Source organism: Purpureocillium takamizusanense, chromosome 1 (assembly GCF_022605165.1).
Source record: "Purpureocillium takamizusanense chromosome 1, complete sequence".
Lineage (NCBI taxonomy): Eukaryota > Fungi > Ascomycota > Sordariomycetes > Hypocreales > Ophiocordycipitaceae > Purpureocillium > Purpureocillium takamizusanense.
Genome location: NC_063068.1, coordinates 2,876,572 through 2,899,375, shown reverse-complemented (window position 1 = coordinate 2,899,375; position 22,804 = coordinate 2,876,572). Strand labels below are relative to the sequence as shown.

Here is a 22,804-nt window from a genome sequence, read left to right as displayed (position 1 = left end):
GCACATGGTGAGCTAGCGCCTCGTAACCGGAAGCGCCTTCAAAGCCGATCAGTGCCCCGAAGATCCATGACAGACCTATACATATCAGCGGGGGCAGTAGTCGTTATTTCGTGCCACTCACCAAAGTTCTTGGCCAGCGATGTCACCTTGGCTTCAGTTTCTCGTTGTTCGATCTGACGTGCACCACTGGTCAATGTTGGATCGGAAATCAATTTTCTTGGGGCAAGTAGCAGCTTACCTCGTATTCTTTCTTTTCGTCGCGGAGCACTACGCTCATGGCATCGCCAGTGTGCTGTCGCCAACACCGACACTGCGGAAACTCGCTCGCCACAACTTGGCGGACAAGTGAGGTAGTCGAACGCCGGAGGTTGCCGCCTCGAGGCTCGGGGATCTCCAAGACGCTCTTCTAATGAGTCTTGATCAGCAAATTCATAGCCACAGGCAAGAAATTAAGCCTCTCTACTCCAAATACGTACCAACTTTGGCTCAGAGGCAAGCCACTTTCTGACAGTCTTTCCAACATGATCACAGAATGAACGATCAAAGGGTGTCAGGGAGGACTCTTCAATCAGATCTCCCGTCGTTCCGCCGCTGCACAGGAAGCGTTCGGATAGTATTTCCATCTCCTCACGGCTCAGATATGGCACGCCACTGCCGATGGCGCAGTTCACGTCGAAGCCATGCACTTCGAGAAAGCGAAGCGAATTGGAAGAAAATGTGAGCTTGCGGTCGAGCAGCGAAGCCAACTGCGTGTCCTCCCTCGTGTGGCACGGAACCAGGGTCGAGATGGGGATGGTGAAGGTTTGGGCCTGGTACGATGCTGTTGTACCGAAACGTCAGCCAAACGCCGCGTCTTGCAAACGCCACTCAAATAAAGTGAAGGGTGACGGGAGGTAAACCTACACTCGACGAATCTCACCGTCGTGACACCCAGCGCGACAGGAGAAAAGGTATTGGCCGCGTTCCTGAGGCGGGCGTAGGCCTGCTCGAGCGACATCTCGCCCGTTGTCAGCGAGTCACGGGTCATGATACCCGACATCTCGAGGTCCACGGCCACGTAGTCGGCCGCACATATGGCCTCGAGCATGCTCGGCAGGAGCTGCCAGAAGCTTCTAGCGGTGACATCCATGCTTCCCGCGAGAAATGTGCGTGATCGGTAGTCGCGCAACGTCTGGCGTTGACACGGCGGGAGGGGGAGGGTCTGTATCAACTTCTTGGAAACGGCAAGCCGCAGGTGGTGGTAAGGGGCGAGTAGTGTGAATGGGGGAGGAAAGGGAAGTCGGCGATACAGAGTTGCGAAAACGTTTGTACTGGAGAGAAAATTGTGAGGGGTCCTCGCAGCAACTGCGCGGAAGGCCATGTTCACTTGTGTCGTCCGGACCGTCAGTGGGATGCCGGGCCGCCACTCCGGCTTGCCAGCTGCCCGTGCAGCAGCATCAGTCACTGCAACGCACTGCCTTCAACAGCCCGGGTGTGCGCGCAGATTCTGCGCCCGTAGGTTCCCAAATCTGCACGCTGTTGTGGAATGCACGGTGCCCGTCACTCTGGTCGGTCCTGTTCGACATCAATTCGGAAACATGAGACAATATACTTCGTACATGTCTCGTCAACATGGCCATGCATTGTCTGTCCGTATCTCTGTTTCTTTCTTCCATCAAAAAAAAAGCCATAGCACACGATATCCGCCCCAAGCTCACGTAGAGGGTCCGGTCCGCCTGTTGCCCAAACGCCAAAACACCCCGAGTCGACTCACAAGAAGCCAAGCATTATCACTCAACCACTCATCAAACATATTACCCCCATCGCCGCACTCAGGTCGGTTTAGCCTGTCCCTCAACGAAGTTGAGAGCGTCCTCGGTGCTGACACAATTGATGGAACTCGTCTTGTTCCGGAATGTCACGCCGTAACACTTGTCTGCCACGTGCACAATCTCGGGACGGAAAGTCGTACAGATGAACTGCGTGCCGATCTCGTTGGAAATAGATTCGAGCAGACCTGCCACGGCCGTGCGGTACTGCGCGTCGAGATTGGCGTCGACCTCGTCAAAGATGACCATCGGGCTGCTCTCAGTCGCCTGGAGCGCGAAAATCAGGCACAAGGCGCACAAACCTGGACCACGTCAGCGGGTACTGCAAACTAGTCAGCGATGGACTCACTCTTCTGCCCGCCACTAAGCTGCTGGATCCTCTGTTGCTCGTCCAGATGCTTCGAGTTGAACGACACGCTGATGCCAACGCCAATGTAATTCTCGACGCTGCCCCGTGCCTCCTCGTCCGACTCGTCCAGGTCTTGGCGGCGGTCCGTCCTGCGTTGAATGACGAGGCGGCCGTGACCTGCGGGCACCAGCTTTCCGAAGATGGTCGCAAACTCTTTGGATACCTGCTTGAAGGTCCGCTCGATGGCCTCGTCCTTGCGACGATCCAGGTGCTCGACCAGTTCCTCAATCGACCCCTGCGACTCATCCAGCTCCTTTCTGCGCTTCATGAGTTGGTCTTGCTGCGTCGTGAAGTTGTTATACTGCTCAAAAGCCTTCTTGTTGACGTGTTTGTATTTTTTCAACGCCTCGTTGACCCTCTTGAGCTTGGACGTAATCTGCAAAGTGGTCAGCCTACGTATGGTCGACGTTGTCAAGAGACGAGCGTGCCCCAACTTACCACTTTGGCGTCCATGTTTTCATACTTGTCAAAGGCCTCCTCGGGCAGCACACCCAGGTCTCGGATGTTCTTGGCGCACTCGGCCGCCTGCGCCGTTAGCAGCGCCTTTCGCTGTAACGTCTTCTCCATCCGCTTTTGCTGTCTCTCTATTCGTGTCGAGATGTCATTTTGGACCTGCTCGCGCTGCGCCTTGTCCGATGAGATTTGCTCCATGCGTCCAACGAGCTGCTCCATCTTGCCCTCCACCTCTTCCAGGCTTGCCTCGACGGCCTGCAAAACCTTCTGCGCCTTCTTAAGCTCCCGCTGGGACTCCTTCATGGAGCCCGCCGACGAGCCCGATGTTGAGTTTTCGAACGCTTGGCTGTTCAGCTGGTCCAGCTTCATCTGGAGGTTCTGGCGCAGATCCATTTCAAGCAGCTGTTTCGTTTTTTCCAGCTGCCTGCGGGCGTTGCTCGACTCGTTCCATTGCTTCTGGAGTTGCTGCGCCTGGGCGCTCAGCTCCTCGAGCTGCCTCTCCTCTGCCGTGGTCAGGCTCTTCTTAAAGTCCGTCCCGATTTCGCTTTCGTGGGCAGACACCTCCTCCATGAATCCAATCATGTTCTTCTCGACAGCGTCCCGTCGCTTAATGGCGGCATCGAGGTGAGCCCGCTCGTTCTCGATGTGCGCAGATTTGGTCCGCAACTCGTGCTTCAGCGGCTCGAACCCGTCCTCCGCCTGCCGCAACCTTTGCTCCAGTTTCTGCACGTCCGACATGGCACTTGTAATCTCCTGGTCCTTGCGTTCGATCTGATTCCGGATTTCGCGTGACTGCGCAATCAACGCCTCGAACTCCTCACGCCATCTGTTGGCCGCTTGTACGGCTTCAAGGCGCGATTTCCGAGGATCGATGTAGCCGCCAGTCATGGCTCCGCGCTTGTTGGTGGTGTCGCCTTCTGCGGTGATGCCGTCGACGCCATGGCTTCTCGCATACTGCGCAGCCACGGCCAGGTTGGGGCAGACCACCGTCTTCCCAAAGACTTGCTGAAACGCACGCTCGAACCTGGGCTCGAACTTGATTTTGCTGATCAGGGGCACCGCATCGTTGGAGCGGGGCAGGTTGATCTGGCGCGGACGCAGCTGGGCAAGCGGCATGAACGTCACTCTCCCGCCGTGCTGTCTATAAAGAGTGTCTGCCAGGTATGTCGCAGTGTCCGCATTGTCGACAACGTAGTGAAACAGGCTTGCGCCCGCCGTCTGCTCGACGGGTAGCCTGTACGCCTCGTTGACTTCCAGCAAATCGGCCAACGTGCCGTACGCACCAGGGATCTCCTGATCTTGCTTGAGACGGCGAATGGTCGCCAGCCCACGAGCAGTCGCGCCGTCTACGGCCTGTGCCATCTCTCGCTCAGCCTGTTCTTTCTCTTGACGGGCGTTCGCAATGACAGAGTTGAGCTTGTCGTCTTCGCGGCGGATGAGCTTGCGCTCATCATTCAGTTTGTCTAGCGTGTGCCTGGCCTGCGATACTTGCTCCGCCAGTTGCGTCCTGTCGCCACTCCAGTTGGCGAGCCGTGATCGCAAGTCGGCGACTTCCTGCTCGCCTTGGTCGATGGACGCTTCCACCTTCTCAACCTCCTCGTCAGCCTCCAGCTTGTTTGCTTTCTGGGCGCTGATGGTCAGTTCAAGCTCGTTTATCTCTTGCCTCAGCCAGGCGTCACGCTCAGACTTGTTCTTGAAGCGGGACCCTCGGCTCTGCTTGGCGAACAGGCGCGACCTCGCAGCTTCCGCTGTGTCAAGCTGTCTCCTGGCTTCGACTTCCTCTTGCTTCTTCTCGTTGTACTGAGGCATAATCTTTGCCAATTCGGCCTCCTTTGCCGCGATATCCTCCATGACCGACTCCAGCTCAGTAGCGTGCTGCTCTCGGGCCTGCTCGTGGGCCGACTGACCCTCCTTGAGGTTTTTGACCTTGAGCTCAATCTTCGCAAGGGCCTTGGCGGAATCGCGCCTGTCTTCCTCGTGCTGTCGGCGGTCGATTTGCAAGAGCTCGATCTCTCGCTGTAGCTTATGAATCTCGTGGTCTATCTTGGAGATGGCTTTCTCGCCTTCCAAAAATTCGGAGCGGCTCGAATCCGTCGTGTCAAGTCCGTCTTGTCTGGCGCTGTCGATATCCTCCAGCGTGGACTGAATCGTCATCTGCTCACGGTGGTGGTAGGCGTATTCCAGGCACCTCCGTTCCCTGTCCTTGTCCTGAAACCCACGCAGCTCCTCCTTTTCCTCCTCCAGCTCGGTCAGACGCTCCTTTATGTACTCGAGCAGCTCGTCGATCTTCTCCCGCTTATTATTGGTCTCGTTCATGATCTTGAGCGACTCAGCTCGGCGAGCTTCGTAGACCTGCGTACCCGCCACTTCCTTCAACAAATTGAGGCGGTCCGACTCCTTCATGTTTGTCAAGGCCGTGACGCGGCCCTGTGGGACGATATAGTACGGGTTCGACCGGGAGAAGCCAGCAGCTTCAAGCAGATTCATGACATCCGTCTTGGTGACAACCTTGCGGTCCACGGAGTACTCGTCCTTCTTCAGGCCAATGGTACGCCGCAGCACAACTTCCTTATTTCCCGTAGGAAAGCGATCGTCGCTGTTGTCGAAGATAATCTCGACGTACGCCGACATGACAGCAGACCCAGAGCCCTCGTGAAGGAGGCCCTGGCGCTCTTCGCGGCTCATCTGCGTGTACGCATCGCTGAGTACGAAACGCATAGCGGCGAAGAAGTTGCTCTTGCCGGATCCATTGCGACCGACGATGACATTTGTCTTGGATGAAAAGGGCTCAATGACGGTCTGGTCCTTGTAGCTGCGCGGGGGTCAGTTGGTCCGACCCGGGAGCGCTGGGCAGGCAATCTGGGGCGCTCACCTCTTGAAGCCCTGGATGATGATTTGCTTGATATACATGGTTGACGGCGCTGGCGCTGTAGCGCGACATCCGAGGCACGGGGAAACTTCAGTCTCGAGCTTGTCTGGCTCGTGTGCTGCTTGTTGCGCCTGGGATGCGATGCGACGCGTCTGCTGAAGCGCCGCGATTAATGTGTCGAGGGTCGCGTTGCGGGACCTAGGCTTGCTGCCTGAGGAACCGACCAAATCCGGCCCCCCCCCCCCCCTTCGGGCCCTTCGGGCCCTTCCCAGGCAGGCTGACTGGCGCGGCAGTGGGTGGGTGGGTACGTGCGCAACGGGACCTTGTGCAGACAACTTTGGCTTACCCTGCACACGACTGGTTTATGTGAATGAATGCAGTGTGCTCTCTCGGCAAGCCGACAGACGTCATCTGCGGCTTATCAGCTACTGCCAAGCTGTTATTTCTGTCCTCTTTCCCCCATGTAGGTTTCGTTGCGCGCGTTGTTGCCCCACGCTTGGGCCAGTGGATGTGAAGGCTATAAGGTATGCGACTGCATACAGATAGTCATTGCTGCCTGGGTCTTGACGCATTATTAGGCACCTGCCTTTGCCACACTGCCCAGCAAGTCCTAATGCCATGTCTGCGGTGGTCGCATGGCCGATATGCTCCAACATAAGGTCCCGAACCTCGGGTCAGTAGCCCATCGATTGGTGTGATGTGATCACAGGGCTCAGTGTCCGCTGTCCTCGTACAAGAACGAGTCAAATGCGCAGTCATCGATGCAACAGCGCGACAGATCGTGCTTCAGTGATCGCCCCGCCCTAACGCAAGATCCCTGCCCCCGGAAGTTGAAGACGGCCCACGTAACAGGTACCTCGTACTCGCCCAGCAAATGCAAATGGCCAACAACCACGAGCCACCCGGCGGCCAAAGGAAAAGGCCTATAAACCACTGCTACATGTGTGTAGTAGATCCGTACAAACGGGGCCACGTCTTCCAATGTATGGGATCTTGGTGGATGAGGAATCAGCATCCAGCCGCCAGATGCCATGGCGCTGACACCCTGTAAGCCCGAACGGCGACCCTGCCATGTTCGAGCTCGAGGCCATTGCCAGGTGTCCCGATGGTGTGCTTTCAGATGCAGGGGCATATTCGCCCGAGGACAGAGGTCCAAGCCGGCCGAACCAAGACACGGAATGGCGTAGATACGGGGGTGAGAAAGGAATGGAACCAAGGGCGGGTGACCCTGCGCCTGTCTGAGCTCAGAAAGTCCGAGGTGCAGCCCGGCCTCCCTGCCGCAGAGTCGTGCATCGAGGGCATGCATCCACGTAATGCCTTACTCAATAGATCGCCCAGTTGCTTGAGAGGCAGGTTGCTGGGTGCCCGGGATGGCGGAACGCTCCGAGGAGAAAAAGCAAGATCAAACACCAACAAGCCGAGCGAGTCGCAGCGCCGGCGTCGAAAGGCAGCCATTGCGCCCGACAGGCACTGGGCCAGCGAGATAGACTTTGCTTGGCTGCAAATGTGCCAAATACCTCACACCTCTCTGCGACTAAGCACGAGACAGATCAGCGATCAGAGTTGCCAGGCGCGCACTGCACATTGACGGACCGTGACTTTCAAGTGAGGGACGCGGGAAAATAATAATAATCTTGGAATGACACCCTTCGAAGCGAAGAGAGTAATACAAAAAAGAGAAGAGACTGCACATCGTGAAGCTCTACATGGATGCCCAAAACGCGGGCGCTCTGACGGTGGTGACGGCGCGTGGCGCCGCAGGCATAGTATCTGCGAACAACACTGGCCCAAAGCAGGAACAGCCCAGCGCGAGGTCAAGCCCAATGGTACCTACCTACCTACCAAGACGCCTGCGCCACGGACAGATGCTTCGTGCTGCTCTGTTCTGCTTTCCGTGCTTCCTTCCCGGCGGTCCGGCTAGCACCCGGGGCGGGCCCACCCAGAGTGGCGCTAGACATGGCCAGAGGAAATTAAGCGAGAGCAGCGCGACAAACCGTTGGTTGACGCCGGGGGCCAGGCGCGCTGGCGTGTATAAAAATGCATGCACACACACATGATACAAATGGCCGCTCCTGCCCTCCACTCGATTTTCCGAGCAAGTCCCCGTCCCGTCCCCAGCTGACCTGTTGCCCGCGCCAGCACGCCAGCACGCCCTGCCACAGGCACCAGCCACACAGCCTCGTGGAGCTCGCTGTATCCTCAGCCGCACCAGCCGCACGGGCCCTCTTCAGCGACCCCTGCGGCCATTACCTGTTGCCGCAGTTCCTAGCCGGCACCTGCTAAACTTTCCACGCGCGCTTCTCGCGCGTTTTCTGTCAAGGAAGTACTTGACACCCAAGTCTCGACCCTGTGTGGCATCGGCACTTGCATGCATCACGGCTCTTCACCAGGACCACTTCACGACAGCCGGTGATTCACTCGTATTCACGTCTTCCGCGGGTCCAGCACTTTTATTGCTTCCCCTGTCCTCTCCAGCTTCTTCAATCACTCCCGGACAGTCTCTCGCGCCCACTTCCCTCCAATGCTACAGCGACGACGCGCCGCAGCCCGCCATAGCTGAAAGAAACCGCGTCTTAACTCATATCGTCTTCCCCATCGCGCTGTCGCTGGCGCCATACGGCACTTCGCGGCCAGGAGATCTCGACCCGGGGGTGCAGTGCGTGACACCAAGTCCGTTTACTGCACCTCGACGAGACATTCTTGAGTCACAGGCAGGACCTCCGCCTCCCGGAGGCGCAGTTTTCTCGCGATGGCTTCAAGGCTCGACCGTCTGGTTACCATTCTTGAGACCGGCAGCACCCGTCTCATTCGAGAGACAGCTGTCAACCAGCTTGCCGACTGGCAGAAGCAGCACCCAGACGAGCTCTTTAACTTATTATCTCGAGTTGTCCCATATCTTCGGCACAAGGAATGGGAGACGCGGAGTACCGCTGCGAAAGCCATCGGAAAAATCATTGAGAATGCTCCCCTCTATGACCCAAACTCCAGCGATCCGCTTGAACAGCCCAAGAATGAAAAGCCTACGAGCGAGAATGGCCATGTCAAAAAGGAAGAGCACGAGACTGAGCCCCACCTGCATCACGAGGACCTCTTCACTTTCGAATCCCTCAACCTTGACTCCATTCTCAGGTTTGGACGAGAATTGCTTCGAGGTGGCGGCATCGAATACAATTTGGCCGCGCTGGATCCACAAGACCGCCTGGCACACCAGAAGAAAACCCTCCCAGGTCGGCTTGGGCTGCTGGGACGAAAGTTTAAGGACGAGGAGATGCCTGTCATGGTCGACTTGCAAGCCGCTCCTATGACTCCGCTCGAAGCGAGCAACGGAAATGGCCTGGCTCGTAGCGACAGCATTTCAGGCACGGGTCAAGGGACCGAGGACTCTCAGCTGAGCACGAGACAGCTCAACGTGCTCAAGCGCAAGCGTAAGAGAGAGGCGATGAAGGCGTCCCAAGGCAAGGGCGGCTTCGGAGACTTGTCTCTGCGGCGATCGACGACGGCGGGGTCAGAAGTTTTTGCAGACGAAACGCCGGCTGCTGATCCTGACTCCAAGAAGAACGGACAAGTCAACGACTACTTCAATCTTGACCGCCCAACAGACGTCGATGAAGAAACCAAGGTCGTCAGTGAATTTAAGGGCCCGATCATTCCCATAAAATCCGAAATTGAAGCCGACGACCCCTTAGAGGGCCTGGAATGGCCGTACGAGCGTCTTTGCGACTTCCTTAAGGTCGACTTGTTCGACCCCTCGTGGGAAACCCGGCACGGGGCGGCTATGGGCTTGCGAGAAGTAATGAGGGTCCATGGTGGAGGCGCCGGACGTTTGCGCGGCAAGGCCAGAGACGACAATGAGAACCTGAACAGAAAGTGGCTGAATGACATGGCCTGTAGGCTGTGCTGCGTTCTGATGCTGGACCGTTTCACCGATTACAGTTCCGATACGTCCGTGGCGCCAATCCGGGAGACAATCGGCCAAACGCTCGGCTCGGTTCTCAAGCACGTTACTGCCGATTCTGTTTATGACATTTATCGAATTCTCTACCGGATGGTGATGCAAGAAGACATACAACTTGAACGATCGCAATGGGCCGTGTGCCATGGAGGCATGGTCGGCTTGCGATACGTCGTGGCAGTCAGGAAAGATCTGCTGCTCCAGGACGGCGACATGATCGATGGCATCATCAGGGCCGTAATGAAGGGTTTGGGCGACCTGGACGACGATGTTCGTTCAGTAAGCGCGGCCACCATTATCCCCATGGCCAAAGAGTTTGTCACCATGAGGCCGACGGCGTTGGATGACCTTACGAATATTGTTTGGGAGTCCCTGTCGAACCTTGGAGACGACCTGAGCGCCAGCACAGGACGCATCATGGATCTTCTCGCCACTCTCTGTGGTTTCCCCGAGGTTCTGGAGGCGATGAAGGCTTCGGCGGCTCAAGATGAGGAACGGTCCTTCACTCTCCTTGTCCCCCGACTTTATCCCTTCTTACGACACACTATTACTTCGGTGCGCTTGGCCGTCCTCAAGGCGCTATTGACCTTTGCAAACCTGGATGCCGACACTTCTCAAGGCTGGCTCAATGGGAAAACTCTGCGTCTTGTGTTCCAGAATGTCCTGGTGGAGAGAGATCAAGAGACGCTCCACATGTCTTTGAAACTCTGGGATGCGTTGGTCCGCTGCCTGGCCAGGGACCCGGCCCTCCTTGCAGACGAGTTTGCCCCCCACGTTGAAGCGCTCATGCAGCTCACACTACACCCGATTGGCATATCAAGGAATCCGATACCCATGAACGCAGGGCTCTTCCAGAAACCATCCGGCGGCACGTATTCAAACACGCTCCCCCAGCCGTCTGCTCGGAGGCTGTCGTCGCCTGACGGATCGGACAGGGCACCGAAGCGGCGCCGCAAGTCAAATAAGGCTGTTGAGGAAGCAGTTCCTGCTGGCTTGACGCACGATGTGGACGGGCACATGATGCAGGGCGACGTTGATCTCGTCGGCATGGAAGCGCTAATCCGGTCTCGCGTATCTGCTGCCAAAGCAATGGGCCAGATTATGTCTCTTGTACCGGAAAAGAATCTCGACGCTTATGACGTGCTTTTGCTGCCCGGGCTGACATCTCCGTTCGCATCAACGCAGCTTTCGGCATGTCTCGTCATTGACGAGTTCGCAAAGGACTGCCCCAACGTCGATAGCAGCTCACGATATGCAGATCACGTACAACGCATGGTCGAAGCAGACCGCCCTGCTTCATACAGGGATCTGGTCAATTTCGTTCAACGCACCAGGACGCAGTGTCAACAGCTCATCAACCTTTTCCGCGATCATGGCAAGGTCTCGCAAGGCCGATTGCCGGTGCTACCGGTGGTTGTACAAGGCGAACCCGAAGCCGGGCCTGGTGCTTTCTCGATTGCAACCGCCGAGAAGTGCGTTGGCGATGACTACGACAGACTCAAGAGGATCATGCCCCCTGGCCAGCGCTTGATTGCGAGCCAACAGCTTGCGGAGGCCCGAGATGTCGCCCTGTCTGTCATAGAAGACGCCAAGGCGGCCAAAGAGGCACGCGATATTCGAATCAAGGCTGGGGCTGCGTGCGCGATGGTGGCCATGAAGTTGCTTCCCAAGAAGCCCAGCCCGTTGATCAAGGGTATCATGGACTCTGTGAAGACAGAGGAGAGCCAACAACTGCAAGGCCGCTCGTCTGAGACTATCGCAAGATTGGTTCAGCTTTTCACGGACAAGGGAAGACGAGGTCCCGCCGACAAAGTCGTCGCCAACCTTGTCAAATTTTCTTGCGTCGAAGTGGCGGAAACTCCTGAATTCCCCGTACACGCCGCCAAGACGAACTGTATCCTGTCGATGCAGAAGGAAGAAGATCGCGTCGACCATGCAGACGCTGTGAAGTGGGCCAAGGAAGCCAAGGCAGCCCGAATCACTCGACGAGGCGCCAAAGACGCCCTCGAGATCCTTTCCAAGACATATGGCGCGGCCGTCCTTGAGACGGTCCCAAGCCTGAGGACCTTTATGGAGCAGCCATTGGTCAAGGCATTCTCCGGGGATCTGCCCGCTGAGGCAAAGGATCCTGAAGACACCTTTGGCCAGGAGATTGTCGACGCCATGTCTGTCATCAGAACCATGACGCCCACGCTGGACCCGGCCCTGCATCCCTTCGTCATGCAGATGGTTCCGCTCGTCATCAAAGCCCTCCACTCAGAGCTCTCCGTCTTTCGCTATATGGCTGCGAAGTGCTTGGCCACAATCTGCAGCGTCATCACTGTCGAAGGCATGACGTCCCTGGTCGAGAAGGTCCTCCCGTCCATCACCAACCCCCTTGATCTGAACTACAGGCAGGGCGTGATCGAGGCCATCTACCACTTGATTGCCGTCATGGGCGACGCCATTTTGCCGTACGTCATCTTCCTTATCGTGCCCGTGCTTGGCCGCATGAGCGACTCGGACAACGAGGTCCGACTCATCGCGACCACCTCCTTTGCCACGTTGGTCAAGTTGGTGCCTCTCGAGGCTGGCATCCCCGACCCGCCTGGCCTTTCCGAGGAACTACTCAGGGGACGAGATCGTGAGCGAAACTTTATCGCTCAGCTGCTCGACCCCAAGAAGGTCGAGCCCTTTCACATTCCTGTCGCCATCAAGGCCGAGCTTCGATCATACCAGCAGGAGGGCGTCAACTGGCTGCATTTCCTCAACAAGTACCACTTGCACGGAATCCTTTGCGACGACATGGGTCTCGGCAAGACCCTACAGACCCTGTGTATTGTTGCGAGCGACCATCATCAGCGCGCAGAAGAGTTTGCAAAAACCAAAGCCCCGGATGTGCGACGCTTGCCGTCGCTCATCGTCTGCCCCCCGACGCTGTCTGGCCACTGGCAGCAGGAGATCAAAGCGTACGCCCCATTCCTTAGCGTCATGGCGTATGTCGGCCCGCCGGCTGAGAGAAAGGCGATGAAGGCCAGGCTGGGGGAGACAGATATCGTCATCACCTCGTACGATGTCTGCAGAAACGACACGGATGTCCTCGAACAGCATAACTGGAACTACATGGTCTTGGACGAGGGTCACCTCATCAAGAATCCCAAGGCGAAGATCTCCCAAGCTGTCAAAAGGCTTGTCAGCAACCATCGACTGATCCTCACCGGCACGCCAATTCAGAACAATGTGTTGGAGCTGTGGTCGCTTTTTGACTTCCTCATGCCAGGTTTCCTCGGCGCCGAGAAAGTCTTCATGGATCGCTTTGCCAAGCCCATCGCAAACAGCCGCAACAGCAAGGCGTCGTCCAAGGAACAGGAAGCGGGCGCTCTGGCGATCGAAGCCTTGCACAAGCAGGTGCTGCCGTTTTTGCTCCGTCGCCTCAAGGAAGAGGTCCTCAACGACCTGCCTCCCAAGATCCTGCAAAACTACTACTGCGACCTGAGCGACCTGCAGAAGAAGCTCTTCGAAGACTTTAGCAAGAAGCAGGGCAAGAAGCTGCAGGCGGAAGCGGGCCGTGACGACAAGGAGGCCAAGCAACACATCTTCCAAGCGCTGCAGTATATGCGCAAGCTGTGCAACTCGCCCGCGCTCGTTATGAAGCCCGACATGCCGGTGTATGAGGAGACGCAGAAGATTTTGCAGAAACAGGGCACATGCATCGAGGACGTCGCTCACGCGCCGAAGTTGACGGCGTTGCGCGACCTCTTGGTGGACTGCGGCATCGGCGGTCAAGAAGGAGACTCGAACGACCCATTATATCAGCCTATCAAGCCCCACCGAGCGCTCATTTTCTGTCAGATGAAAGAAATGCTGGACATGGTGCAAAACAAGGTGCTGAAAGAAATGCTGCCGTCCGTATCGCACCTCCGCCTCGACGGCTCGGTGGAGGCGAATAAGAGACAGGACATCGTCAATAAGTTCAACGGCGATCCATCGTACGACGTCTTACTCCTGACCACCAGCGTTGGCGGACTGGGCCTCAACTTGACGGGCGCCGACACCGTCATCTTTGTGGAGCACGACTGGAACCCGCAAAAGGACTTGCAGGCCATGGATCGCGCCCATCGAATCGGACAGAAAAAGGTGGTCAACGTCTACCGACTCATCACCCGCGGCACGCTGGAGGAGAAGATATTGAGCCTCCAGCGTTTCAAGATCGACGTCGCCTCAACGGTTGTCAACCAGCAGAACGCGGGTCTGGCCACAATGGACACGGACCAGATCCTCGACCTGTTCAACCTCGGAGATTCGGGGCCGAACCTCATATCAGACAAGCCGCAAAATGAGGTGGACGGACGGGAAGAAGATATGGTGGACCTCGAGACGGGCGACGTGTTGCGGCAGCCGACGAAGAAGCCGTGGCTAGAGGACCTAGGGGAGCTATGGGATAGCAAACAGTACGAGGAGAGCTTTGACTTGGACGATTTTATGAAGAACATGTCCTGAGGACAAGCCGGCAGCGAGCGCGGAAACATTTGTTTTGGGCTTGGAGTTGAGGGCATGAGCTTTTCAATAGGCGTTGGAAATGGGAGTGTCGATGCATCACGTCGCGTCGCATCGGCCGCGGAACAGTGTACGATGGATGGCTCATTGTTTGAGTCTAGAATTAGCCTGTACTTTATTACGATGCGGCGTGCGGGGAAGAATAGACGGGGGAATGGCTGCGAATGCGGCACGCACAACGCTTGAGTCGCCCATGTGAAAGCACTTGAATCCTCTGGCACGCATGCCGTCAGCGTGAGGACAAGCCTTGTCGGTTGTTTGTTGGACGTGCTTTTCCGGGCGTTGGGAGTCAAGGTACTTCGTACGCACTTTCTTTGCCCTTGGGTGGTGGTGGGGCGGAGGGGCACAAACCGCGCCTGTAGTCAGTGGTTCCAAGTTCCCCGCCAGACGTCCAGTCCAGAATCTTCGACCTTTCGTCAGTCATCATTGTCAGAATTACCGAAGCTGCTGCAGCTCTCCCCGCTTCAAACGCCAGCCGACACGGACGCTGCAGGACGGCTCGTTCCTCTTAGCTCGAGATTGCACAGCTCGAAGCACCACTCACGATGCCCGTCGATTACAGCAAATGGGTGCGTCATCACTGGCACCGGCCGGCGGGACGGTAGCTCTTGGAGGCGGGCAGTGCGGCTAATCGCCTCGCAGGACGCGCTGGAGGTCAGCGATGACTCCGACATCGAGGTTCACCCAAATGTCGATAAGCGGTCGTTCATCCGGGCGAAGCAGAGCCAGATCCATCAGGAGCGACAGCACCGAAAGCTGCAGATCGAGACATACAAGTATGAGCGCGTCATCAATGACGGGTTGCTGTCCCGCATCTCGGCGCTGCTCGCGTCACTCAAGGCTCACGCGTCCGAGGCGGCAACCCGGAACCCCGGCGAGATTGCTTTCCAGGCAGTCATGGAGACTGCGGGAAATGCCAAGGACGACCGCCCGCCGCCCCCGCCTGAGGGCGTGCACAGTGGCGAACAGGAGCAGCCGACGTACTCCAAGATGATGGCGGCCCTGCTGGACCAGGTGAACAAGGCTCTCGACGAGAAGAAGCCCGACGACCGGTACAGTGGCATGATTGAGGAGATCCAGGGTCACCATGACAAGGTGCAGAACTTGCAAAAGGAGCTGCTGCAGAAGCTTGAGGAGCTAGAGAAAGAGGACAAGAAGAAGATTACCAGCGCTGACATTCACACGGGCTTCGACAGCTCACACGTGGCCAAGGCGACGGCGGCGGACAAGAAAGACTCTACGCAGGTGGAGCTCCTGAATCCCAACTTTTCGGCGACGACAGGCCCCGGCGCGTCGGAAAAGAGCGCCGCGGCCGGCGACGATGACGAAGAGATTGAAGCGTCGCCCGATGCCAAAACATTCGCCCAGATCCCGGCCAACGACTATCCGCGCAGCCTGCAGTTCCTGCTCCAGCACCCACATATCCTGACAGAGCGCGAGACGGACGGGCTTCTGGTGCTGGCGTTTGACGCTGCGCTGGAGCGTAAGGATGACCACTCGCGGCAGTGCGTCCACCAAGCGCTGCTGCTCCAGTACTGCCGGGCCCTGGGCAAGGACGGCGTGCAGCTCTTCTTCAAGCGCATCATGACCAAGGGGCACCAGGCGCAGGAGGTCTTCTACAAGGACGTTCAGGAGACGTACATGCGCATCAGGAACCGATCGCGCGAGATCCTGGCTGAGCGCGCCAAGGAGCCGGCCGAGGGCGTGGAGCAGATCCAGCTGCACGCGGTGGAGCCGGGCACCGTTATCAACGTGCGCGTGCCGCCGGCGGACAGCCAGGACCCTCAAGAACAGAAGGCGCGGGCTATCTTTGACGGGTTCAAGCCCGAGATGAAGAAGGCACTGGAGACGGGGGAGCTGGACGAGGTGAACAAGGTCCTCGGCCGGCTTGGGGTAGAGGAGGCGGAAGAGTTGGTTGAACGTTTCGGAGAGGTTCGTCACATGCCGGCGGCATACGCATCTACTGGGCATGTTTTGAGACTGACCGGCACCCACAGGCCAACATCCTCAGTCTTGAGGAGCAAATCATTGACGCAACAACGGAGGAAGGGCAGAAACAGCTGAAAGAAATGGAGGCTGCGGCGGCGGCAGAGAACAAAAATGACCCTGCGGGGGACCCTGAGTAAACCAGAGGGGCAATGGACAAAACCTTGGCGGCCGAGTACATGCATACAAAGGCCGCGAAGAGGAATCAATATGGGGGGGGGGCGCGTATCTGCATGCATGGAGAGGCGTGTCATGAGGCTGAGGCATGGTCCGGCGGAGTGTCGTACCGACTTGGGGGCAAATCCATAAACAATAATTGCATGTTGGGAGCAGCTGAATGTGCCCGACGGTGTACGAAGCATAGAGTCAGGGGCGGTGCTTCAGCTTCGAGAGCAGTGGCGGCAGCCTCGATGCACCGCCAAGTTGAAGCCAAGAGACGACGGAGACGACAGTTGAAGGTCTGGATGTTGCAGAGTTGCTGCCGCAGATCCATGTAAACAGGCATCCGGCCCCCGTATATACAGTGTACCTGTGGGCGGAGGGGTTGCAGATTGACAGTCGGACGGCGGGAGAGTGATGTCAGCGACGCGGAATGCCTGGGCGACGCTCCGCCACGGGGCCAGGCTTGCGTGTCGATTGATTGGTACTGCGCGTAGCTGGACGGGCTGTTGTGCGATGCAGCGCTCATCAAGATGCATGCATGCATCCATGTATGTATTGATTGTCCGCAGATAAGATGTGGCAGGCGTTGCCGCAGAGTTTGTGTGAGGCGCACATCACTCGAGGGAGGTCGCTTTGCGCTTGCACTGCCATCCGAGGCACCCGCCACTCGAACGGGCGAGACGTGCTTATGAGCGAGGCTCGCGGAGAAGACACAAATACACAGAGAGAGAAAGAGAAACGCATGGCAGACCACAAGGTGGAAGGGGTTCGTTCCATGAAGCCCGGCGGGGCGTCGAGCCTGCAGTGGGGGTTGAAGGAGATAAAAATAGCGAGCGCCCTCCAGAAAGGCCAGACGACAGCGGCCAGACAATAATGTGGGTATGGGTGCATCCATCGTGTGTGTGCGTGTGTGTGAGAGTCGACGACAAATGGCGGCGGCAGTGTCTCACCAGCCGCCCCCAGTGCCGGGACACCATGGAACAGCAACCCAACGGCCGGGGCGGGAGTGGAGGGAGGGGTCCAAACCGGCCCTTGTTAGTTACCTTAGTCCTAAGTGGGTGGGATGGTGGCCACTGGCATTGTCGAAGAGCTGACGACGACGACGGCATCCATGGGATGGCAACACACCACCGGAGAGGGAGGTGGGGGGCAATAAACCTCGGGCTCAGCCTCTGGGCGTTGAAGGATGAGCAAAAGGAGGAGACCAATTTTTATTTTGACTTTGCTGAGAAATTGACAGGGCGGCCCGCCGGCAAGCGTAATTGCGGCACCGGGAACGCAAATTGATCGCGCGTTGGCAGCACGGCAGGTACCCCGTACGAAGTACGGTACAGCACAGCACAATGGATGAACCCGGGCGGGCGTCTCCGTGCATCCTTCAGAGGTCGTTTCAGCAGCGGAGCCTCCGTATCCACTCGCTGACGTTGTCGATGCGAGGCGCAGCAGGCCAAGCCAGCAGTTGGGGCAGCCCACCTCCATCAGTTGGCCCAGGGTACCAGGCAGGCAGAACCCGCTGCGACGCCTGGGCGGGCATCCTTATTAGCGCTGAACCTCACCAGCCCAGGGCAGCACCCTGCACAGCTCCAGGGCGCTGCTACCTCCCGATGCGGCAAGCACCTTCACTCTAGTACTTCGTACCTGCACCGCGAATCCGCCTATCCGAGCTCCCGCAGCGACGGCGGCGGCTTTTCAGCCTCATCTTGGGCTTCCATCCAAGGATGTCACTCATCCGTAGTGGCTGTCGCGTCGTTTTGCTCCACCGCCGCCGTGGAGGCTGGCTTTCTGGAGCCTCTGCTGCGCTCCCTGTTTCGTGTGGTTTCCGTCCCTTTTAAATCCTCGTGTCTGCTTCCGCCCCCCCCTGGCCCGTGGCACTTATCTGTTCGGCTGGCTCACCGACTGTTGCTTTGACCGTAAACGCTGCTGTCGCTTGTTTCTTTTCTCTCTGTCCGTTGAAGACGTGGCTGCTGGTACAGCGTTTCACGAGCACATATCTTACCGGCCGTCTATCAACCTGTGCCACTTCCTCACACCACACGCGGACTGCAACTCGACGACGACGAACGACGGACGACGACGAAAACCAACCTCGAATCCTTCGCCGGAAAGACACGTCTTTCCCATCCACTGCTATATCCCACGCCAGCCGTACTCGTTCGACTCGAGGAAACTAAAACGCAGCGACACATCAACCTGTCCGGTTCCATCGCCATGTTAACCTCGCTCTGCTCTGCTGCGGTGGCGGCTCTGGCAGTCGTCGCCTCAGTCCAGGCTGCCCCCCAGAGCAGCGCCGGCAACAACACCCGCTCCGATGCGGGATCCAAGGCGTGCAACAACTCGCCCGAGCTGTGCAGCCGGCAGTACAACAACATCACACACATGGGCGCTCACGACAGCTCCTTTCTGAGAGACGCCAGCACCAAAAACTCGATAGCAGGGAACCAGTTCAAGAACGCCACGGTCGCCCTCAACGCCGGCATTCGCCTGCTGCAGGCTCAGATCCACAAGCCCAACACCACACTAGAGATGTGCCACACGTCCTGCAGCCTTCTCGACGCCGGGCCGCTCGAGAAGTGGCTCTCGGCCATCAACGACTGGATGAAGGCGAACCCCAACGAAGTCGTCACACTGCTGCTCGTCAACTCGGACAGCGCCCCCGCTTCCGACTTTGGCGCCGTCTTTGAGAGCTCAGGCATCGCCAAGCTCGGATACAAGCCGCAGTCGACGAGCGCCACGACCAACTGGCCCACCCTCGATAGCATGATCAGCCAGGGCACCCGCGTCGTGTCCTTCGTCACCAACATGAACTACTCGACCTCGACGCCGTATCTACTGCCCGAGTTCGACTTTGTCTTCGAGACACCCTTTGAGGTGACGCAGCTCACGGGCTTCAACTGCACCGTCGACCGTCCGTCGCGGGCCAGGCCGGCGACGACGGCCATCTCCAATGGCTGGATGGGCCTCGTCAACCACTTCAAGTATCAGAGCCTGGCGTCCAGTATCATGGTGCCAGACGTGGACCGCATCGACGTGGTCAACAGTGCCGCCACCACGGCCGATGGCAACCTCGGCAAGCACGTCCAGCAGTGCAAGTCAGAATGGACCAAGGTGCCCAACTTTGTCCTGGTCGACTTCTGGGACAAGGGCGACCCCATGGCCGCCGCCGACAGCCTCAATGGCATCAGCAACCCCACGGGCCGCAAGAGCTCCAACAGCGAGACGTCGACGGGCAGCGCCACCGGCGGCCGCGGCCTCGAGTACGGCGCCCTGCTGACGTTTTTGACGGCTGCCCTGTTGCTGCTGTAGATTGCCTCTTTTTGTGGTCATTTAGCGAGGCGTTTTACGGAATGTAACGGGACATTGGGTATCTCGGTGGCAACGGACAATGCCTCAGTGCCTACCACAGACACGGCAGGGCCGGCATGAGCATGAAAAGGACATGCGCCATAGAAGGACACGTTAGATAGCTCGAAACGAAGTGGCTCTGAATGAGGCCGAATTGGTTCATCACGTCTTTGTTCGGGTTGTGGTTCATGACTTGTCCGTCATGTCGCAGACAGTGTCTCGTCTCATAGCCATTGACGGGTGGAGAAGGTAAGGCTAGGCAGGGTCTCGACATGTCGCCCACCAACCCCATCAACGTCCGCCCACTCGCACCACCAACTCCGTCATCATCCTCCGAGCTTCCATTCAAACCCCCCATGCTCGCTCCTCCACGGGCCCTCGCCCAGCTGCTGCGCGCTACAACCAAAACACGACTCAGTGCTAGCAAGTATCATTACGCACCCCCGACACCGGTCATCCCCCAGAAGTTGAGCATCGCGACGACCGCCGCCGCCGCCGCCACCGCGACAATGGACTACGCCAGCATACCCACCCCGGAGGCGTGCTACGTCGACTTTTGCCTTATACCTGTACGTGTGATGCCTTCTTTCCGCCCCTCCTTCCGGGGGTCGTTACCCCTTCTCTCTACTGTCCCCTTCTCCGAGACGACAAACGCCCACAAGGAGCGTGAGTGTAGCATCTACGTAGCATCTACGTACGATGGGGATGTTTTGGGGGGATGCGCCAACAGACCGGGTGAATCTACGTCACTGATGCGTACTATAGGTCGGCACGGGCAAGACTTCGGTCGCGGAAGAGGTCGCCGAGGTGCAGCGCGTGTTGCAGGCCAGCGGGCTCAAGTACACGATGCACTCGGCCGGCACGACTGTCGGTGCGTTTTCACCCCTCCCCTCCCCTCCCCTTTTTCTTTTCTTGTTGGTTTTCTTTCTCTTATCTCTCTATCTCTCACTCTTCCCCATCTCCTCCTGAATCCCATAGCAGGCTGGCTGACGACGCTCCGCCCGAGCAGAGGGCAACTGGGACGAGGTGCTCGCCGTGGTGGGCAAGGCGCACACGGCGGTGCACAGGCGCGGCGTCGTGAGGGTGCAGTCGTCGATGCGCGTCGGTTCGCGGTATGTTTCTCTCCCTCTCTCTCCCCTCTCTTTCCTTTCCTTTTTTTGGGGGCGGGAGGTCTTGTGGGAGGGGGCATCAGACGCCCATGCATGTCCTTCCTCCCCTGTTCCTTCTTTATGCTAATGACGAGGGTTCATCTACAGGACGGACAAGAAGCAGACGGCAGAGGACAAGGTCAAGAGGGTGGAGGACCTGCTTGCGCAGGGAGACAAGAGTTAAGTGTTCATTACTGGGCCGCATCGGGATCGTGGCGTGGTATTACTCCTTCATGGCAGCGGGAAGGTGTCTTCTACTTCAAAAAATGGGTCCCTGAGACTACAGCCCGGGCTCGGAGACAGTCGAGACGTGATGAAGAGAGGTCGTACTCAAATGCGCCCAAGGCGACACTGCATTACACTCGCATGCACTACAATAGTTATACAGCTCAGCCCAGCCCAGCCCAGCCCAGCCCAGCCCCGATCCGAGCAGGAAAGACACGACCATCCCGTGTTCAACAGTTGAGCCCCGGCGCGTCTAGCCGCGCATCGTCATCTTCTTCTGGTTCCGGCGCTGCTCCTTCTCCTTCTCCTTCTCCAGGTACTTCTTCTGCGCCTTGGCGTCGAGGCCCTTGAGCTCGGCGTCGCGCTTGGCCTTGCGCGCCTTCTCCTTCTCGTACAGGCGCTCCTCGCTGCGCTCCTCCTCCACGGCCTTCTTGATCTGCGCCGTCATGGCCTCGCGCGTGGCGCGCACCTTCTTCATCACCTCGGGGCGGAACTGGGCAGACTGCACCAGCACGTCGGGGAGGCGGAGGAAGTACGAGAAGAGGGGTAGCAGGTCGCCGTAGCTGCCGTCCGAGGGTAGGTGGTGCTTGAGGAACAGGCGCTTGCGGGGCGTCGCCTCGTCGAGCGTCTTGGGCTTCTCGGTGGGCTGGTCGCTGATGATGAGGTGCTCGAACAGGTCGCCGGCGGCGGCGACGGCGGCGACGAGCTCCGTGGTCATGAGGGTGTCGGTGATCTCGGCGCTTTCCGTCATGACGCTCAGGTAGTTGGGAAGCTTGGGGTGGTCCTTGGTGACGGTGAGGGACACGTCGTAGCGCTCGTCGCGCAGCTGCTGCATGCGCTCCTTGTGGACGATGGCGAAGACGAAACCCTCAAAGGTGCTCTTGGAGTCCTTGGCGCGCACCTCGGCGGCGCCGGGGGCCGAGGGGACGGTGAGGCTCTCCTTGCCATCAAAGGGGTAGAGGAAGGCCTCCACGGTGTCGGCGGGCGCGGTGAACATGTCGGTGAAGAAGGAGCCGACCGTCTCGACGGTGCTCAGGATGGGGTTGAAGCGCTTGGCCAGGGTGAGCTTGACGTCCATGAAGGCCACGTTCTGTCGGCCCGTGGCGTACGTGGCAAACTCGAAGAGCGACTTCTCCTTGAGCAGGGCGTCGGCGTCGGCGTCGAGCTCGGGGGCGTCGATGGTGGGGACGCCGCCGAAGCCGACGAGGGCGAACTCGCTCCTGAGGAGGCGGGCATTGGCCCTGATCCAGGCCCTCGCCTTGGAGCGGTTGGCGCGGGCACCAAAGATGTGGAAGAGGAAGATGAGGCCGGCGACTGCGAGGATGATGCCCTCGGCCTTGAACTCGGACAGGGAGTGGCGCTCGTGCACGTTGTACCACTTGGTCCAGGGGACGCCCGTGGCCGCGGGGTCGGCGGCGCTGCCGGCGAGCGTGGCGTGCGGGACGGACTCGGGCGCCGGGTCGGGGGCTCCGGCGAAGTCGGCAAAGTCTGGTACGGCAGGCGGGCCTGTGTCAGCTCCTCTTGCGATGTGACGAGGCGAGGTGGCGAGGCTGTCAAAAGAAGGGGGTTGTGGGATTTTGCCTTGCGCGCCGTGCCGCGCCGCGCACGCGCGAGCTGCTGGAAAACTCACCCGAGTCGGCGGCCTTTCTGACCGCGGGCTGCGCCGGCTTGCCGCCTCCAAAGACGTTCTTTAGAAGGTCGGCCATGGCTGCTGCGGATTGGCAATGGAGGAGAGGGGGAGAGGGGGAGAGGAGGAGAGGATGGTGGTGGTCGGGATGAAGTTGGTGGTCGCAGCGCCGGCAGCAACGTGGGAATTTTGGAGCTCGCTGATCTCTGATGGCATGGGGGGCCTGCGGAGATTCCACGACAGACGACGAACGGTGGTGGGTCCGCGCTGCTCTCGTCGTTATTTAG

At 58.5% G+C, this 22,804-nt stretch overlaps 7 protein-coding genes across 8 annotated transcripts; 4 read left to right on the top strand and 3 right to left on the bottom strand.

The window, feature by feature from the left end:
• Window positions 1-38: 38 nt before the first annotated feature.
• On the bottom strand, window positions 39-1,129 carry JDV02_000932 (Poly(A)-specific ribonuclease; the record flags this gene model as incomplete). The annotated part of the gene is made up of 4 exons (XM_047981808.1): window positions 39-173; window positions 239-406; window positions 477-820; window positions 904-1,129. The coding sequence occupies 4 exons, from the start codon at window positions 1,127-1,129 to the stop codon at window positions 39-41; spliced, it is 873 nt and encodes a 290-aa protein (XP_047837769.1).
• A 362-nt stretch (window positions 1,130-1,491) lies between these two features.
• On the bottom strand, window positions 1,492-5,763 carry SMC3 (Structural maintenance of chromosomes protein 3). Its single transcript, XM_047981807.1, has 4 exons — window positions 5,543-5,763; window positions 2,656-5,482; window positions 2,158-2,593; window positions 1,492-2,110 (listed from the first exon to the last, which is right to left on the bottom strand). The coding sequence occupies exons 1-4, from the start codon at window positions 5,578-5,580 to the stop codon at window positions 1,812-1,814; spliced, it is 3,600 nt and encodes a 1,199-aa protein (XP_047837768.1). The 5' UTR covers window positions 5,581-5,763; the 3' UTR covers window positions 1,492-1,811.
• A 1,858-nt stretch (window positions 5,764-7,621) lies between these two features.
• On the top strand, window positions 7,622-14,180 carry MOT1 (TATA-binding protein-associated factor mot1). Its single transcript, XM_047981806.1, has one exon. It carries the CDS (start codon window positions 8,289-8,291, stop codon window positions 13,968-13,970), a length of 5,682 nt encoding a protein of 1,893 aa, XP_047837767.1. The 5' UTR covers window positions 7,622-8,288; the 3' UTR covers window positions 13,971-14,180.
• A 257-nt stretch (window positions 14,181-14,437) lies between these two features.
• On the top strand, window positions 14,438-16,924 carry CDC37 (hsp90 co-chaperone Cdc37). Of its 2 annotated transcripts, XM_047981805.1 has the most exons (3): window positions 14,438-14,596; window positions 14,670-15,959; window positions 16,025-16,924. In XM_047981805.1, exons 1-3 carry the CDS (start codon window positions 14,573-14,575, stop codon window positions 16,151-16,153), a joined length of 1,443 nt encoding a protein of 480 aa, XP_047837766.1. In that variant the 5' UTR covers window positions 14,438-14,572; the 3' UTR covers window positions 16,154-16,924. The 2 variants fall into 2 exon arrangements, with proteins under 2 accessions (XP_047837766.1, XP_047837765.1); XM_047981804.1 differs by having other exon boundaries at window positions 14,670-16,229.
• A 1,459-nt stretch (window positions 16,925-18,383) lies between these two features.
• On the top strand, window positions 18,384-19,478 carry JDV02_000928 (uncharacterized protein; the record flags this gene model as incomplete). Its single annotated transcript, XM_047981803.1, has 1 exon — window positions 18,384-19,478. The coding sequence occupies one exon, from the start codon at window positions 18,384-18,386 to the stop codon at window positions 19,476-19,478; it is 1,095 nt and encodes a 364-aa protein (XP_047837764.1).
• A 311-nt stretch (window positions 19,479-19,789) lies between these two features.
• On the top strand, window positions 19,790-20,849 carry ECM15 (UPF0045 protein M15; the record flags this gene model as incomplete). Its single annotated transcript, XM_047981802.1, has 4 exons — window positions 19,790-20,086; window positions 20,283-20,388; window positions 20,527-20,629; window positions 20,774-20,849. The coding sequence occupies 4 exons, from the start codon at window positions 19,790-19,792 to the stop codon at window positions 20,847-20,849; spliced, it is 582 nt and encodes a 193-aa protein (XP_047837763.1).
• Window positions 20,850-21,143: 294 nt separating this feature from the next.
• On the bottom strand, window positions 21,144-22,670 carry JDV02_000926 (uncharacterized protein; the record flags this gene model as incomplete). Its single annotated transcript, XM_047981801.1, has 2 exons — window positions 22,521-22,670; window positions 21,144-22,378 (listed from the first exon to the last, which is right to left on the bottom strand). Exons 1-2 carry the CDS (start codon window positions 22,594-22,596, stop codon window positions 21,144-21,146), a joined length of 1,311 nt encoding a protein of 436 aa, XP_047837762.1. The 5' UTR covers window positions 22,597-22,670.
• Window positions 22,671-22,804: the final 134 nt, after the last annotated feature.

Coding starts and splice junctions, on each gene's coding strand:
- SMC3 (XM_047981807.1), bottom strand. CDS start 5,580: ATGTATATCAAGCAAATCATCATCCAGGGCTTCAAGAG. Junction 2,594..2,655: donor AAAACATGGACGCCAAAGTG/GTAAGTTGGGGC, acceptor ACCACTTTGCAG/ATTACGTCCAAGCTCAAGAG. Junction 2,111..2,157: donor GCTTAGTGGCGGGCAGAAGA/GTGAGTCCATCG, acceptor GACGTGGTCCAG/GTTTGTGCGCCTTGTGCCTG.
- MOT1 (XM_047981806.1), top strand. CDS start 8,289: ATGGCTTCAAGGCTCGACCGTCTGGTTACCATTCTTGAGACCGGCAGC.
- CDC37 (XM_047981804.1), top strand. CDS start 14,573: ATGCCCGTCGATTACAGCAAATGG. Junction 14,597..14,669: donor CCGTCGATTACAGCAAATGG/GTGCGTCATCAC, acceptor ATCGCCTCGCAG/GACGCGCTGGAGGTCAGCGA.